Below are 16,597 nucleotides of genomic sequence, written 5' to 3'. Positions count from 1 at the left end.
AAAAACAAGTTTAAATAATGTCACTAAAAAATCCCCTCTAGGTGAGTGCAACTTAAAAAATTCGTTTATAAGTAGAAGTGCAAAAAATTTAAATATGGGTAAGTGGAGAACTAAAATATCACAGACAGATGAGTGAAATCCTATAAAAATCACATTTAAATGAGTTTGTTGCTCAAAAAAATCACATTTAGGTGAACACAAATATGAAAAAAAATCAAATTTAAGTAAGTGTCACTAAAAAATCCCATCTAGTGAGTGGAACTCAAAAATTTTATTTCTAATTAAGTAGAACAGCAAAAAATCTAAATATGGGTAAGTGGAATTCTAAAATATCACCAACAGACAAGTGAAATCCTATTAAAAAATCACACTTAAATGAGTTTGTCGCTCCAAAAAATCACATTTAGGTGAATTAAAATATGAAAATATCAAATTTAAATGAGCATCACTCTAAAAATCCCTTCCAGGTGAGTGCAACTCAAAAAATTCATTTATAAATAAGTAGAACTGCAAAAAATCTAAATACGGGTAAGTGGAATTCTAAAATATGACAGAGACACAACTGAAATCCTAAAAAAAAAAATATATATAAATGAAAGCCACTCAAAAAAATCACATTTAGGTTTGTGTAGCTCCTGAAAATTCCAGGATAAATAAGGATAACAAAAAAAATGTAAATATGGGTAAGAGAAACACTGAAATATCACATGGAGAGAAGTGAAATCTTCTAAAAAAATCAAATATAAAGGACTGTCACTCTGAAAAAATGTATTTGGGTAAATGAAATTATAAAAAATCATGTAAATTGTATTTGTTTTATCATAAAGTATATTAAAAATATAATTTATCAAAATATTTTATCAAGAATTATATACATCGGTGTCACTACAAAATGCCACTTTTAGGTGAGTGCAGCTATAAAAAATTCAAATTTAAATAAATCCCATGCCAAAAAAATCACATTTAGGAAAGTTAAACTCTAAAAAATCACACCTAAATCAGTGTAACTCCAAAAAAAAAAATCACTTTTAGGTGAATGTAGATCTAAAATATTCCAATTTAAATAAATTCCACTCTAAAAAAATTACATTTAGGTGATTATAAGTCCTAAAAATTCAAACAGAACTCAATTCCACTCTCAAAAAAGCATATATAGGTGAGTTTAACTCCTAAAAATTCAAATACAACTAAATTCCACTCTAAAAGTCACATTTAGGTGAGCTCAGCTCTAAAAAAATCTAATATAAATTAATGCCACTCTAAGAAATCAAATTTAAGTGAATGAAACTATAAAAAAAAATCACATTTCTATCAGAGTAACTCCAAAAAAAATCACTTTTAGGGGAGTGCAACTCTAAAAAAATGTTATTATTAAATAAGTGTCACTCAAAAAAACCCCCAAACTTTTAAACTCTAAAAAATTCAAATATAAAGAAATTCCACTCTCAAAAGTCACATTTAGGCAAAGGAAACTATAAAAAAAAATCACATATATAAAAGTTTAACTCTAAAAAAATCATTCTTAGGGGAGTGCAACTCTAAAAATTCAAGTGTAAATAAATTCCACTCTAAAACAATCACTTTTGGGTGAATATAACTCTAAATAATTAAAATAGAACTAAATTCCACTCTAAAAAATCACTTTTAGGTGAATATAACTGAAAAAAATTCCAATAGAACTAAATTCCACTCTAAAAAATCCCTTTTAGGTGAATATAACGGTAAAAAATTCAAATAGAACTGAATTCCACTCTAAAAAAATCACTTTTAGGTGAATATAACTCTAAATATCTAAAATAGAACTAAATTCCACTCTAAAAAATCACTTTTAGGTGACTATAACTGTAAAAAATCACATTTAAATGAGTTTATCACACCAAAATATCATTTCTAGGTGAGAGGAGCTCCAACACCATTGGGCCCAGGGCAAAGCCAAGATTCCAGGTATGGAAAAACCCATTGAATTCCTGGGATCTCCCCAAATATTCTGATTTTTCAGGGCTTGGATGCAGGAAAACGTCCTTGAAAGTTGGTTTTGCTCCACTGAAATCCCAGGGAACGCTCGGACTCATTCCAAGCACAAAACCCAACGGATCCTGGCACCGGCCCCGCCACTCCTCAGGCAACAAAAAATGGGAAAAAAGGCATAAAAACAGGCAAAAAACCCAGCTCATTCTTTGGATTTCACGTTCAATTTGCTTGAAAGCCCCATTTGGGTTGGATTTTTCCCGGTTTTTCCCCTCGGGGAGGCACCGGGATGGGAACGAGGGAGGGAATTTGGGATCAGAGGGGGAATTTGCATTTTGTGTCCTTTGGAGATGTTCCCTGGGCGCTCCCTGGCCCCGGCTGAAAGCTCCAGCACCCAAAATCCCGGGAAAAGGAGGGTCCTGCTGGGATGAGGGGCAGGGATGAGGCCCCACGGACATCCCGGGAATGTCGTTGGTTTTGGGTTTTGGGATCAACGAGGCCGGTGGGGAGCTGGGATGGGAAAGGGCAGCTCGGGGCAGGGGAGGATTCCCGACCCCAAATGTCCCGCAGGCTCCCGGAGACTCCTCAGCAGGGATGGGGAGGGAAAACTGGGATTGGGGAGAAATTCCTCCGTGGGCTGGGAATGGAGCTGGGAAAGGACGGCAGGGCCGGAGGGAAATGTGTCCTGGGGGATGCAGGGGGTCCTGAGGAGCTGAAATGGGGGATCCCAGGATCCCAGACTGGTTTGGGATGGGAGGGACCTTAAAGCCTAATCCAGGATGGGATTCCCACCTCTGCACCCTGAGGATTTTGTGGGATAAACTCCTCTGTGATGAGGAGCTGGAGGGAAAGAATCTCCTGCATGCAAGGAAAATCGGATCTCAGCACTGCCGAGATTCCTGATGGAGCTGAAATGGGGGATCCCAGGATCCCAGACTGGTTTGGGATGGGATAGACCTTAAAGCCCATCCTGAGACGATCCAGGATGGGATTCCCACCTCTGCACCTCCAGCTCCTGAGGCTGGGAGAGCTGGGAATGTTCCCCTGGAGAAGGGAAAATTCCAGGGAATGCTCAGAGTCCCTGAAGGGGCTCCAGGAGAGCTGGAGAGGGACTGGGGACAAGAGACAGAGGGACAGGAGCCAGGGAATGGCTCCCAGTGGGAAAGGGGAGCTTGGGCTGGGATCTTGGCAAGGAATTCCTGGCTGGGCTGGAATTCCCAGATTTGCTGTGGCTGCCCCTGGATCCCTGGGAATGTCCCCAGGCCAGGCTGGATCCCCCTGGGGCACTGGGAGCTGTCCCTGCTGTGGAATTGATGATTTTTAAGATCCCTTCCATCCCAAGCCATTCCATGATTCCCTGGAATTCTCCCTCTGCCCGGATTAACACATCACACAATGGCCCTGTCTCACATTCATGAATTCAGGTGTTTATCTCATATTTCAGTACTCAGAGAAACCTAAAAATTCACTGACTTTAGCACCGAAGAGGTGCCTGCATTTCCTGAGCCAGAGCTGCCCTTCCAGCGCTCCCCACAATCCATAAATCCCTGATTTTTGGGATGTGCCGATGCCACGGGAGCTCGGGCTGCCCCAGGCCAGGACTGATGGTTCCCCTGACACCCCCTCAGCCCAATCTCAGCGTTTTGTGCCTCTTGATTTCCAGAACAAAGCATTTATTCATCTTGTCCCAAAACTTCCCACTGCACACAACATCAACCTCCCAATCTCATTCCCAAATCCTGCAGCAGGCACGTTCCCAGGGCTGGGAGCGGGGCAGGGCTCTGGAAACACCCAAAGCCAAGCGGGGTTCAACAATCCCTGCAGCACATTTAACCCCTGGAAGGTGAATTTTCCATGGAAACTGCAGCCCTGGCTGCCACCAGCACAGGGAGGGTGCAGAGTTCATGGAAGCTTTGCTGTGGGTTGGGATAATTTGGGACAGGAGGGTTAATTTGGGATGCAAGAGTTAAATTTGGAAAACGAGGGTTAATTTGGGATGTGAGGGTTAATTTGGGATACAAGGGTTAATTTGGGATGCAAGAGTTAAATTTGGGATACTAAGGTTAATTGGGATTTGATGGTTAATTTGGGATGCAAGAGTTAAATTTGGGATGTGAGAGTTAATTTGGGATACTAAGGTTAATTTGGGATTTGAGGGCTAATTTGGGATACGAGGGTTAATTTGGGATATGAGGGTTAATTTGGGATGTGAGGGTTAATTTGGGATAGGAAGGTAAATTTGGGATGCGAGGGTTAATTTGGGATACTGAGGTTAATTTGGGATGTGAGGGTTAATTTGGGATATGAGGGTTAATTTTGGATGCAAGGGTTAATTTGGGATGCGAGGCTTAATTTGGGATATGAGGGTTAATTTGGGATACTTGGGTTAATTTGGGATACAAAGGTAAATTTGGGATACTTGGGTTAATTTGGGATACTTGGGTTAATTTGGGATGTGAGGGTTAATTTGGGATGTGAGGATTAATTTGGGATGTGAGGGTTTGGATCTCGGGTCCTGGGCGGGTTTTGGTGGCAAAGCAGGACACCAGCACAGGTTCTGTCCCTCAGTGAGGGTGAAAAGCAGGCAGGAACACCAGGAATTCCAGCGGAGCCAAATCCGAGGATTCGGGAGCCATTCCAGAGTGCCACTGATGGGAATCCATGGATGGGCTGGGGCAGAGGGACACGGGACACGGGACACAGAACCCACGGAGGCTCCAGGGCAGGGCAGCTCCCTCAGGAACTCTCCAGCCCCTTCCCAGCTCCCTCAGGAACTCTCCAGCCCCTTCCCATCTCCCTCAGGAACTCTCCAGCCCCTTCCCAGCTCCCTCAGGAACTCTCCAGCCCCTTCCCAGCTCCCTCAGGAACTCTCCAGCCCCTTCCCAGCTCCCTCAGGAACTCTCCAGCCCCTTCCCAGCTCCATTCCCTGCCCTAGTCGTGCTCCAGCCCCTCCAGGTCTCTCTTCCCATGCAGAGCCCAAACTTGGAATGGCTCCATTTCCACCTGAGAGATTTTTTTGGCCAATAAATAAATTATTTTCTTTCCAAAAAGGACAAATCTCCAGGATTCCCTCTGGTGACCCAGGGACAGGACCAGGGGATGCTGGAGCTGTTCCAGAGCAGCTCAGGCTGGATTTAGGGAAAGGTTCTTCCCCCAGAGATGCTGGCACTGCCCAGGGAATGGGCACGGCCCCGAGGCTGCAGAGCTCCAGGAGCCTTTGGACAGCGCTCCAGGGATGGCCAGGGTGGGATTTTGGGGGTCTGGGCAGGGACAGGGGTTGGATGGATGATCCCTGTGGATCCCTTTCCATTCAGGAGATTCCCTGATTCTACAAGGAAGGAACACAGGGAACTCAAAGGTGATCAGGAACAAACTGCTCACTCTTCCCTCCTCCATGGGGGCTCCTCCTGGGATCTCCTCCACAGGATCCCCTCCATGGGATCTCCTCCATGGGATCTCTCCCATGGGATCTCCCCCATGGGATCCCCTCCATGGGCACTACTCCATGACATTTCCCAATGGGATCTCCTCCATGGGATCTCCTCCATGGGCATTCCTCCATGAGATTTCCCAATGGGATCTCCTCCATGGGATCTCTCCCATGGGATCTCCTCCATGGGATCTCCCCCATGGGATCTCCTCCATGGGATTTCCCCCATGGCATCTCCTCCACAGGATCTCCTCCATGGGATCTCCCCCATTGGATCCCCTCCATGGGATCTCCTCCATGGGCACTCCTCCATGAGATTTCCCAATGGGATCTCCTCCAAGGGATCTCCCCCATGGGATCTCCTCCACGGGATTTCCCCCATGGCATCTCCTCCACAGGATGTCCTCCATGGGATCTCTCCCATGGGATCTCCTCCATGCAATCTCTCCCATGGGATCTCCTCCATGGCCTCCCCTCCAGGACACCTGGCCAGGTGCCCCCGGGGGTCCCGTAGCTGCTGCCCCTCCCTCACTCTGCTTCATCACCAGGGACAGCGGCCACTGCCCCTCCTGGGGCCAGGGCTGGGGTGGGACGGCCCCTCCTGCCCCTCCCCAGCTGCAGGGTCTCCTCCTGTGAGGTCACCAAAGTGCCACCACACCCAGAGACGGGATTCACCTGCCTGAGGCAAAAAATCGGATTATGGAGCAATGTGTCCATGAGGGATGGATGTTCTCCAGCAGCACCAGACTGGGGGTGGGCAGTTCCCAAGCCTTGGCCTCTGTGCTGAGCCCAGTAATGGGAACAGAGATAAAAACACAAAATAACCAAATTTGGAGACACATCCCACGTTCTCCAGCCCCCTCTGCACCTTCAGGACTCTCCCATGAGCAAGGAGCAAACCCCTTGAGACACCACAGCCACCCCACACTGCCCAGCGTCCCTGCTCTGGTGTTTACCTCTTCCTCCTCATCCTCATCCTCCACATCCAGGATCCCCGAATCCTGCTCCGACATGGGGCTGGTGTTCTTCACCTCCAGCTCGGAGCTGGCGCTGAATTCCTTCTTGGATTTCTTCCCCCCACTAATCCTGGGCTGCTGGGACATGATGTTGTCCAGGTTCCTCTGCTGCTGTGCCTAGGAGAGAACACAGATCCCACCTGGGATTTAATTTGGTTTTCAGGCACGAGGCGCAGCCAGCCCCGCAAGGGGACACAGGAGGCCGAAGGCACCACGCGCTCGGCGGAATTCCGACACGTCGCCTTTTCCCCAACCCAGATATTCCCAGATCCACTTGCAAAGCAGGCCAGGGATTATGCAACAATCCAAACACGCTCCTGCCTCTTTCCAAATCCCCACGCCGTGGCCCCGTGCTGCCACATTGATCCGTTTACGGCCCAGCTGCAGCGCCGCTCGCCCGCCGGCCATGTGGTGACTGTCACCGGCCGCGCGCGGGGACCTCCTGAACCGCCGGGTTTGTTCCTCCTTTCCAGCCCTGGAAAGGCACAAAACATTCCACATCTGGACCCCAGAGGTCCCTGAAAGCATTTTTGTGGGAGCCCAGGAGGGTTTAATTGCACATTGTTGATGTGCGGAACAAGCTGTAAAAGGTGCTCAAGGGAAACGTGCTGGAAGCAGCGGGATGGAGGGGTGGGAACACGCCGAGTTATTCCAGGGATTTTGGGGTTGTCTGGCAGCTGAGGTCACGCTGTGCCCTCCTGCAAAGATTCCATTGTTTTTCCTTCGATATGGAGCACAATAATCGACAGGAAAAGTGGTTCAGCCCCACTTGTTCAGGAGTTGAGCGAGTTCAAACCGAAGGGCGAGGAATGGGAACAGCACGAACACACAAGAGATCTCCAGGGCCAAATCCCAGCCAAAACCAGGGAAAAAAAGGCCAATCCCATGGATGTGGCGTTGCTGGACACGTGGGTTTGCGTGCTGGTGTAACTGGGAAATAGACACTCGGAAAACCTGGAATTTATACAGATTTAGACACTGATTTAGAGGATTCCTCCCTGTATTATGCTGTGGATTTTTTACGTATCAGGAGAAAGCTGTGTGGGAATCATGGAACCACAGACAGGATCTTCAGGATCCTCTCATTCTGTGGGCAAGGACACTTTCCACAAGGCCAGGTAGAGCTCCTGGACACTCTGGAATTCCAGGATTCTCTGAGGTGGCAAAAGGCATTCCCTATGGGAACATGTCAGCCTGGATTTAGAAGGAAGCAGGAAAACCATTAAACCTATTGGAGATCCAGCTGTCAGCAACACCAAGGGAGAATTAAAACATTGTTAATTACTATTAAAATACACCAATTATTAATTACTTTAATTACTTTTGCTACCTGAACTGCAGAGAGCACAAAGTGTGCTTAATCTGTGTGCAAACCTCCCAGATTATTCCCTTTTCAAAACTTGGAAGTTTTAACATCCCCACAAAAATAATTCAGGAGCAGCTTTGATTTTTTTTCTGGCCTGAAAGTCCCTCTGGAATCTCCCCTTGGGAAGCAGAACCCCACCAGGGACCGAGCACTGGAGTAACTCCTGCATCTGAGGAATACTGAAATCCAAGCACGGCATGAAGACCCCATTCCTTGGAAAATCCAGGCATGGACATCCCATTCCTTGGAAAATCCACCTCAAAGTGCTCCTCACCTCAGAGCACGCATAATCAGCTCTGAATTAATTAACGAGCTGGGTAATCTATAAAATTCCGTGTACAAAGCTGCCCCTGGAGGCGGCTGCAGCGGGAACAGGAGAAAATCCTTGGATCGGGATGAGGATCCTTGTGGGATGTGTTATCCCACAGCACAACCTTGACCTCTAGTGGTTGGAAAGCAGGAGTAGCCCTGGAGTTTATTTACTCCGAGTGCTCCTCCCAGCTCAGCCAGGGGACTCCCAACCCCATCCCTTTACAAAAATCTCTTCGGGGATGAATCCCAACAATGGGAATTTTTGCAACAAAGCCCCAGAGGGAAAGGTCTGGGTGGACACTGCCCAGGACAAAGTTCTGCTCCCGACGTCAGGACGCGAGGCCGTTGGGGAAAGGGGCGTTTTTGGCACCGGGATTTTCGGACTTCAGAGGCAGCACTCTATAGAAAGGCCTTGCAACATCCCATAAAGGGAATTAGGACTTCAAAAAGGGGCGGGAGCGCTTGGTCCTTCAGAAGAGAACACAACAAAGGGTCGGGGCTCGGGCCCGCCCGGCGCTGCCATGAGTTTCCCAACCGGGCCCGAGTGAAGTTATAACCCTGAATCCACTGGAAATTCCCCCAAAAGCAAGCCCAGTGCACTCATTAAACCCTCCACTTTGTGTAATCCTTCTCCTGCCGCAGAGGGGAGAATCAAAGAGTGGGAAAAGGCGAAGTTTTGGATGAAGCCGTGAGCTGGACACGGATCGTTAAGCAGGGCGGAGCGGGCCCGGAGCGCACAGGCGGTCATGGGAGAGGGAAATTTGGGATAACGAGCTGGAGGATGCTGCTGCCAGCCCTGGACTCCTCTGCCCCAGCCCTCGGCATGAAACATGTGGGATTTCAGCCTGGACATGGAACTGGTGTCACCAAGGATCCACAGAAGTGCCCTCCGAGATCGCCAGCCTTGATCCCACCTCTGTTTTCCAACAGGGATTGATCTTCCCTGTGTGGGAGCACAGCAGGACGTGGCCAGGTGTCAATATTGATAAGATCCAAACCAAAAGTTGGTAAGACCTCATAAATTCCAGTTATTTAGAAATCAAGGAAATCTGTCCCTCCGGCATCGCTCCAGGACAAGGAGCCCCACATGGAATTTACCCCACCCCCCCCAAGCTTTGATTGTGCACTTTTAATGCAAATAAAACCGACTTGTCAAAAGAAGAGTTTTGACCTGGATTGAAGTCCAAGCACCAGCTGAGAAAAATCACAGAATCCAGGAACAGTTTGGGTTAGAAGTGACCATAAAGCCCATCCCATTCCACCCCTGGAGACACCTTCCACTGTCCCAGCCTGCTCCAAGCCCCAGTGTCCAACCAGGCTTTGGACACTTCCAGGGATCCAGGGGCAGCCACAGCAAATCTGGGCAACCTGTGCCAGGGCCTGCCCACTCTCTGGATGGAAAAAAGGGAAAAATTTGTATGTCTCAACTCCCGAAGATCCTAAAAAGCAGCCAGAGGATGCTCCCAAAGGCACAAAAGGTTTCTAGCCCACCAGGAGCAACTGGGACCTTGAGGAATCTTCACCTTTCAGGATTTTTGTGGGGGGAGTTTTAAATTGGACAAGATTTGCCAGGGATTTCTGCCTGAACAGCCTCACATTCAGTCAGTGGAGGTTTGTTCTTGTCCCCTTCTGGGAACACCGGAGCCAAATCCCGACCTGTGATGGGCACAACATTCCCACTGCAGCAGGAACAGGAGTGGCCCGAGCCCGGAATGAAGGAGAGATCCTGGAGCCAGGCCCTGCACACGCCAGGAGGAACGGGAATGGCTTTTCCATCTCCACGAGGGCATTCCCAACCCCCCGCTCCCGGCAGGAAACGATCTGGACTGAGGTGACCTAGAAGTGAGAAATATCGAATTTTCTTCGGCTTCGTGAAGTCAGCGAGGTTTGGGTTTCACCGTGAGGGAAAGGCAGGGCTGGGGGGAGGCCCAGAGGAAGCAGCTCCGGAGAAATTCGGGATTCTCCTACGGAACTCCCCGCTCCCACCCCCAGCTGATTCCCAGCAGCAGAACAACCCTTCCATGGATTTGCTGCGGCACAGGAAGGATCAAATCCGACCTGCAGAGGAGCACTGGGGGGTTTGGGTGTTCTACCCCACGAAGGGAACGGGTCCCACATAATTTGCCCTCAGAAAACCGACGGAAGCGGGGCTGAGGGAGGCCCAAAGCCCTCAGGAGATGACAAATCTAATCCAAAATCCCCCTTCCATGAAAGTGAGGCCACTTTGGGGTTATCCTGTGGAATTGCCTCTGTTATCCAGGACCATCAGTGCTGGCTCGCTCTGCTCCATGGGAACATAAAAAGGCAGGAGAGCCAAGGCCTGGTCACAGCTGATGCTGCTTGTAGGAATTAAACACAAAGTGTTGGGATCATGGAGGTGAAGTTTCCTCCAAGCACAGCCACTTCCCTCACCCACAGCAGCCTGGGAGAGCAGGAGCACCCCCCTCACTCCATCAGGGCAGAATTCCCAGCTCCTGACGGGAATTCTCTTTCCAGACTGGCTGGGAGGACACAAAGGCACCTTTCCACCTCCAGGGCCAGGCCCATGTCACTGGCCCACGTCTGTGGACTGAGGTTGTCATCAGGCAGTCCAGAAGACTTTTGGGAGACCTGGGACAGTGGGAGGTGTCCCTTCCCGTGGCAGAGGGTGGGATGGGATCAGATTTAAGGGCTCTTCCCACCCAAACCATCCTGGGATTATTTGATGATGTAACTCCTGTCTCCTGCACATCCTTTCAATCAAGGGCTCAACCCTGCAGGTCGAGGCTTTGGGGGTTTTTCTTCAAACCCCAAAATTCCCAGAGAGGTGTGGACTCCTCATCCCTGGCAGTGTCCAAAGCCAGGCTGGACATGGCTTGGAGCAACCTGGGATAGTGGAAGGTGTCCCTGCTCAGGCAGGGGTGGGATGGGATGATTTTTAAGGTCCCTTCCAACCCAAACCATCCTGGGATTCAAAGCCCTCAACAAGAAGGAAATCCCTCCACATTCTAGGGTCCATCCCAAAAAACTCCCACAAGCTTGCGAACAACAACCCCACCTTCCTCACCCCTCACAACCAAACGGACCCACCCAACCAAGCTGGGGCTGAATTTTTTGTAGTTGAATTTTTCAGAGTCAGGTTTTTCAAAGCAACTCCACTCCTCGAGATGCAGTGACCCCGGCCGCAAACCTGCAGCCCAGAACCATGGAGGCATTCCTGCTGCCTTGGGATCATTCCCAACTCCATGGAGTTATTCCCATTGGCATGCAGTCACTCCCAATGCCATGGGATCATTCTCACTGCCATGGAATCATTCCCAACACCATGGGATCATTCCCAACTCCATGGAGTCACTCCCAATGCCATGGAATCATTCCCAATGCCATAGGATCATTCCCAACACCATGAGACCATTCCCCACACCATGGACTCATTCCCAGTGCCATGGAGTCATTCCCAGCACCATAGGGTCATTCCCAACACCATGAGACCACTCCCTGCACCATGGGATCATTTCAAATTCCATGGAGTCATTCCTAAAGTCATGGGATCGTTCCCAATGCCATAGGATCATTCCCAACACCATGGCATCCTTCCCAGCACTGTGGGATCATTCCCCACATAACGGAGTCATTCCCAATCCCATGGGATCATTCCCAATCCCATGGGATCATTCCCAACACCACAGGATCATTCCCAGCACCATGGGATCATTCCCAATGCCATGGAGTCATTCCCAATCACCATGGAGTCATTCCTAGCACCATGGGATCATTCCCAATGCCACAGGATCATTCCCAGCATCATGGAGCCATTCTCAATGCCATGGGACCGTTCCCAGTGCCACAGGATCATTCCCACTGCCATGGGATCATTCTGCACACCATGGCATCCTTCCCAGCACCATGGGATCATTCCCAGCACTGTGGGATCATTCCCAGCACCATGGAGTCATTCCCAATGCCATGGGACCATTCCCAGTGCCACAGGATCATTCCCAGCACCATGGAGTCATTCCCAATGCCAAGGGACCATTCCCAGTGCCACAGAATCATTCCCAATGCCACAGGATCATTCCCAGCACTGTGGGATCATTCCCAACGCCATGGAGCCATTCCCAATGCCATGGAGTCACTCCCAGCACCATGGAACCATTCCCAATGCCATGGGATCATTCCCAGCACCATGGAGCCATTCCCAATGCCATGGAGTCCTTCCCAATGCCATGGGACCATTCCCAATGCAATGGGATCATTCCCAATGCAATGGGATCATTCCCAATGCCACAGGATCATTCCCAGCACCACAGGATCATTCCCAATGCCACAGGACCATTCCCAATGCCACAGGACCATTCCCAGTGCCACAGGATCATTCCCAATGCCACAGGATCATTCCCAATGCCACAAGACCATTCCCAATGCCACAGGATCATTCCCAGAGCCGGCCAAGGACTCCTCCAGGCTCTGCCCCAGAGCCACCCTAAGGAAAAGCTGTTTCACCACCTCCAGGGGCAAGGAGCTCCTTTGATCCGCCAATATTGTTATTTCTGTAACTTCACCTTGTTTTCCGCAGCCCTTCGCAAGCACTCCAGTCTCACCTCCCCTCACCTCCACCACCAATATTTACTTTTGAGCAGATCTAATTAGGCTTTTCCTGATGAGACACGAGATAAGGCCCGGGGAGAAGGGGCTGGTGAGTTAAAGGCAGCGATGATTTAAAGGCTGCCCTTGGCAGCTTTGATTAGTTCCTGCTGTGATGGTTCTACAGACCCCTCTAATGGGCTGAGACACCGAATTTTCAAATATCATTTCCCAATATCCCTAGGAATGGGATACATATTCCTTAAGCAATCTTAGGGAAGAAATAAAAGGGGAGGGGGGAGAAAAAGCCCAGCAAAGCCGACTGGCTACGGGGGTAGGAAAAAAAGAACGTTAATAAAAAATGACAGTAGGGCTGGAGCCCTGCCAGAGAGCCATTCCAAAGTTATAAAATCCCCCTGGGATCAGATAAAAGCGGGGATTATTATTGCAAGGTGTAAACTCAACACACGGCCGCAGCTCCTGCTTTGAGTTTGCCCGCGGAGCCGGCGCTGTCGGGACGAGGAGGGCTCGGCCTCTCCTGTTCCCGGTGCTAACTCGTTATCAGAGCAGACAATTTGTTGGAGGTTTGGCTGACAAAGTTCTCCCTGGGCTCAGGAAACCAGGCCCAACAATGGGAGGGTTTTTTTTGAACTCCATTCCAGGTCATTAAATAAAAGGAGTTTGGAAATGCAGCATTGGACGGGTTTGTTCTCCCCAGTGCCCTGCACAGACTCAGCCTCAACCCCCCCACTCCTCATTCCCTAAAAAGTCTTTTCCACCTCAGCCCATCCAGAGCTAAAATCCACCTCGGCTCTGATTTTCCTAAACATCAATTCTCCTCAAACACGAGTTTTTGGCATCGAGTGTGTGAGGAGGAAAATGCAATTCCCCCTTTGCTTTGCTCTCACCCCATGATTTACCCTCATCCTCTGTTCCTTTTCCCAACCTGGATTTAATCCAGACCTACTTCCACAGATTTTACAGTTCAATATTCCCTGGCGAGGACAAGGGCACTGCTGTCGACTCCAAATAATTCCAAATAATTCCAGTTTGTGCTGCCCTGTATCCCTGGAAGTGTCTGAGGCCAGGCTGGACACTGGGGCTTGGAGCAGCCTGGAACAGGAGAAGGTGTTGGGATTTGAGGTCCTTTCCAACACAAACCATTCCAGAATTCTGGAGCCCGTCTGCTCTGGAGCCGGGCTGGGAGAGCTGGGAATGTTCCCCTGGAGAAGGGAAAATTCCAGGGAATGCTCAGAGTCCCTGGAGGGGCTCCAGGAGAGCTGGAGAGGGGCTGGGGACAAGGGACAGAGGGACAGGAGCCAGGGAATGGCTCCCACTGGGAAAGGGGAGCTTGGGCTGGGATCTTGGCAAGGAATTCCTGGCTGGGCTGGAATTCCCGGATTTGCTGTGGATGCCCCTGGCTCCCTGGAATGAATTAATTCAAGGCCAAGTTGGATCCACCTGGGGTAGTGGGAGGTGTCCCTGAACATTAATGGGATTGGATGGGATTAAAGATCTTTTCCAATCCAAATGATTCCAGAATTCTGGAGCCCCTCTGCTCTGGGAAAACTGGGAATGTTCTCCTGAAGGGAAATATCCAGGGAAACTTCACAGAGCCCCTTGCAGGGCCTGGAGGGGCTCCAGGAGAGCTGGAGAGGGACTGGGGACAAGGGACAGAGGGACAGGAGCCAGGGAATGGCTCCCACTGGGAAAGGGGAGCTTGGGCTGGGATCTTGGCAAGGAATTCCTGGCTGGGCTGGAATTCCCAGATTTGCTGTGGCTGCTCCTGGATCCCTGGAGTGTCCCAGGCCAGGCTGGACAGTGGGTGGGAGATGTCCCTGCTCATGGATGGGATTAAACCCATGGGATGAGCTCAGCCATATTTAGATCCTCAGAGTTCATTCCATAATTGGGTTAATTCAGCTTTTCACACAAAACCCATTAAACCTCAGCCTTTTTGGGGGAGAGGCTGCTCAGCCCAGCACTGCGAGACGGGAATGATCCAGACTCTCCCTTCCAAGGAGAAATTTATCACACGAGGATTGATAAAAAGCCTTGGGCAACCACAGCCTCCGGGTCAGCTGCGCAAAAAAAGCCACTTTTGAAGAAGCCCTTTATGGCCCAAGTGTTGATTTACGCTTCTGTGGGATCCAGATCTGCGGGCAGCTTCAAAGGGAGCTCAGTGGTGCGATTACAAAGTTTATTTATCACATTTACGCGCGGCGGAGGAGCCGAGAATGAGCTCAGGGCACCGAAAACAGCGGCAGCAGGAGGAGGAGGAGGAGGAGGAGGAGGATGAGGATGGGTGTTCCACAGGGAATTTCAAACACATGAAAGTCCTCGGCCTGACAACTCCACAGCTCAGGGCTCTGCTCTAGCAGCCCAAGTTCTTGGGCAGAAAAATGGTTTACAATTTATCTGAAGTGAGTGGAACTGGGATTCTTTGATTCACTTCTACCAACCATTTAAAATTCCTGTTCCAACCATTCAAAATTCCTGTTCCAACCATTTAAAATTCCTGTTCCAACCATTTAAAATTCCTGTTCCAACCATTCAAAATTCCTGTTCTAGCCAGGAGCACCCCTGGATGAAACCTCCCAACCCTGGGAGCTGCTGTGACCCCAGGGCTGGTTTAACCCTGCCCAAAGAGGCACAACCACGACTCAAAGCTCCTCTGGAAACTCCCACATGTCCCTTTAACCTCTCCTCACCCTCAGATGGGAGCCAAGCAAAGCCCTGAGTAAGAGAGAGCAGCAGAGGAACCCCAACCAAAACCTCTCACAGGTGAGAGGGTCTGGAATGGCTCAGGAGCACCCAGGCGTGCAGGGCCTGGCTTTGGGAGCTCTCTCAGGGAATTGGGATTGTTTTCCAAGCCAGGCTTTGTTCCAGCACACTCCCTGACAAGCCAGGCATGGCACAGGGAACAGGGTTTGGGGTTGTTTTGGTTTTTTTCCCCCCCCAGTGAAACTGTTAAAAAGGAGAAATCCAGGCAAAAGGCTTTGTTTCCTCAGGAATAAAAAACAGAGGAAAAGGGAATGAAGCTGGAGAGGAGAGTGGGGAATTAAAGGGAAAAATTCAGGCTTTGACCTCAGGACATTCTACCAGAGAATTGCAGAATTATAAAATTGGGCAGTTCATGGAATCACAGAGCGGTTTGTGTTGGAAAAGCTCATCCCATTCCAGCCCTTCCCAGGGCAGGGACACCTTCCACTATCCCTGGGTGCTCCCAGCCTTTCCCTGCCCTTCCTTGGGCTCCCCCAGCGCACCTCTGGGGCTTGGAGCGAGCCTGGAGCACCAGGAGAGCCCAAATGCACCCAGTGAAATTCCAGTCCCAGCATGGGAATAATCCCAGCTCCAGGAGCTCCTCAGAACCCCTGGGGACTCTCCAGGTGTTGTCCCCACCTCTGTCCCTGCCCAGGGAAGGTGAGACCCTCACCCCTCTGGATATTCAGGAGAAAAGCAGCCATGGATTAGATCTCACCAAGGGGGAAGGTGTTGGGCTGGGCTTTCCAGGGTTTGATCCAGGGGGAATTTTGGGAGAACCATCCAAGTGTGCTCAGCGTGGAGCTGCCCCTGCCCCAGCTCCGACACCACACATGCCCTCACTCCAGCCTGATTCCAACATCTCCCAACATTTCCTCCCATCTTCCCTTCCCAGCAGCTGGGGAGCTGCTCCTTTCCTGAGGAACAGCCAGCCTGTTATCCCTGTTTTCCATGGCAGGAACTGCAGCAGGAGCTGCTCCCTCAGCCGTGGAGCAGACAGGAATTATCACTCATGGATGCTCTATTTTTCCTTGACCTCACAAAGTTCCCCAGGGAGTTACCCCGGCCTGGCCTGGGATGGAATCCTGGTATCCCGCTGTCCGTGGGAGTTCCCGAAGTTCTGCTCCACACCCCCTCCCTGGCTCTGACATTTGGAGATAAGGTTCCTTTCAAGATTCC

At 50.1% G+C, this 16,597-nt stretch overlaps 1 protein-coding gene across 5 annotated transcripts in view; it reads right to left on the bottom strand.

Annotated features, from left to right (window-relative positions):
- The window catches only part of EXOC6B (exocyst complex component 6B), a 280,446-nt gene that overhangs the window by 155,376 nt on the left and 108,473 nt on the right, over nt 1–16,597 (bottom strand). For all 5 annotated transcript variants that reach the window (XM_072927819.1, XM_072927818.1, XM_072927820.1 and 2 more), the window contains one exon: nt 6,355–6,531. In XM_072927819.1, the coding sequence (XP_072783920.1) occupies nt 6,355–6,531 (177 nt within the window). The remainder of the gene's footprint in view (nt 1–6,354; nt 6,532–16,597) is intronic.

This window comes from Taeniopygia guttata, chromosome 4 (genome assembly GCF_048771995.1).
Source record: "Taeniopygia guttata chromosome 4, bTaeGut7.mat, whole genome shotgun sequence".
Classification (NCBI taxonomy): Eukaryota; Metazoa; Chordata; class Aves; order Passeriformes; family Estrildidae; genus Taeniopygia; species Taeniopygia guttata.
This window is presented reverse-complemented; position numbering and strand designations above follow the sequence as displayed.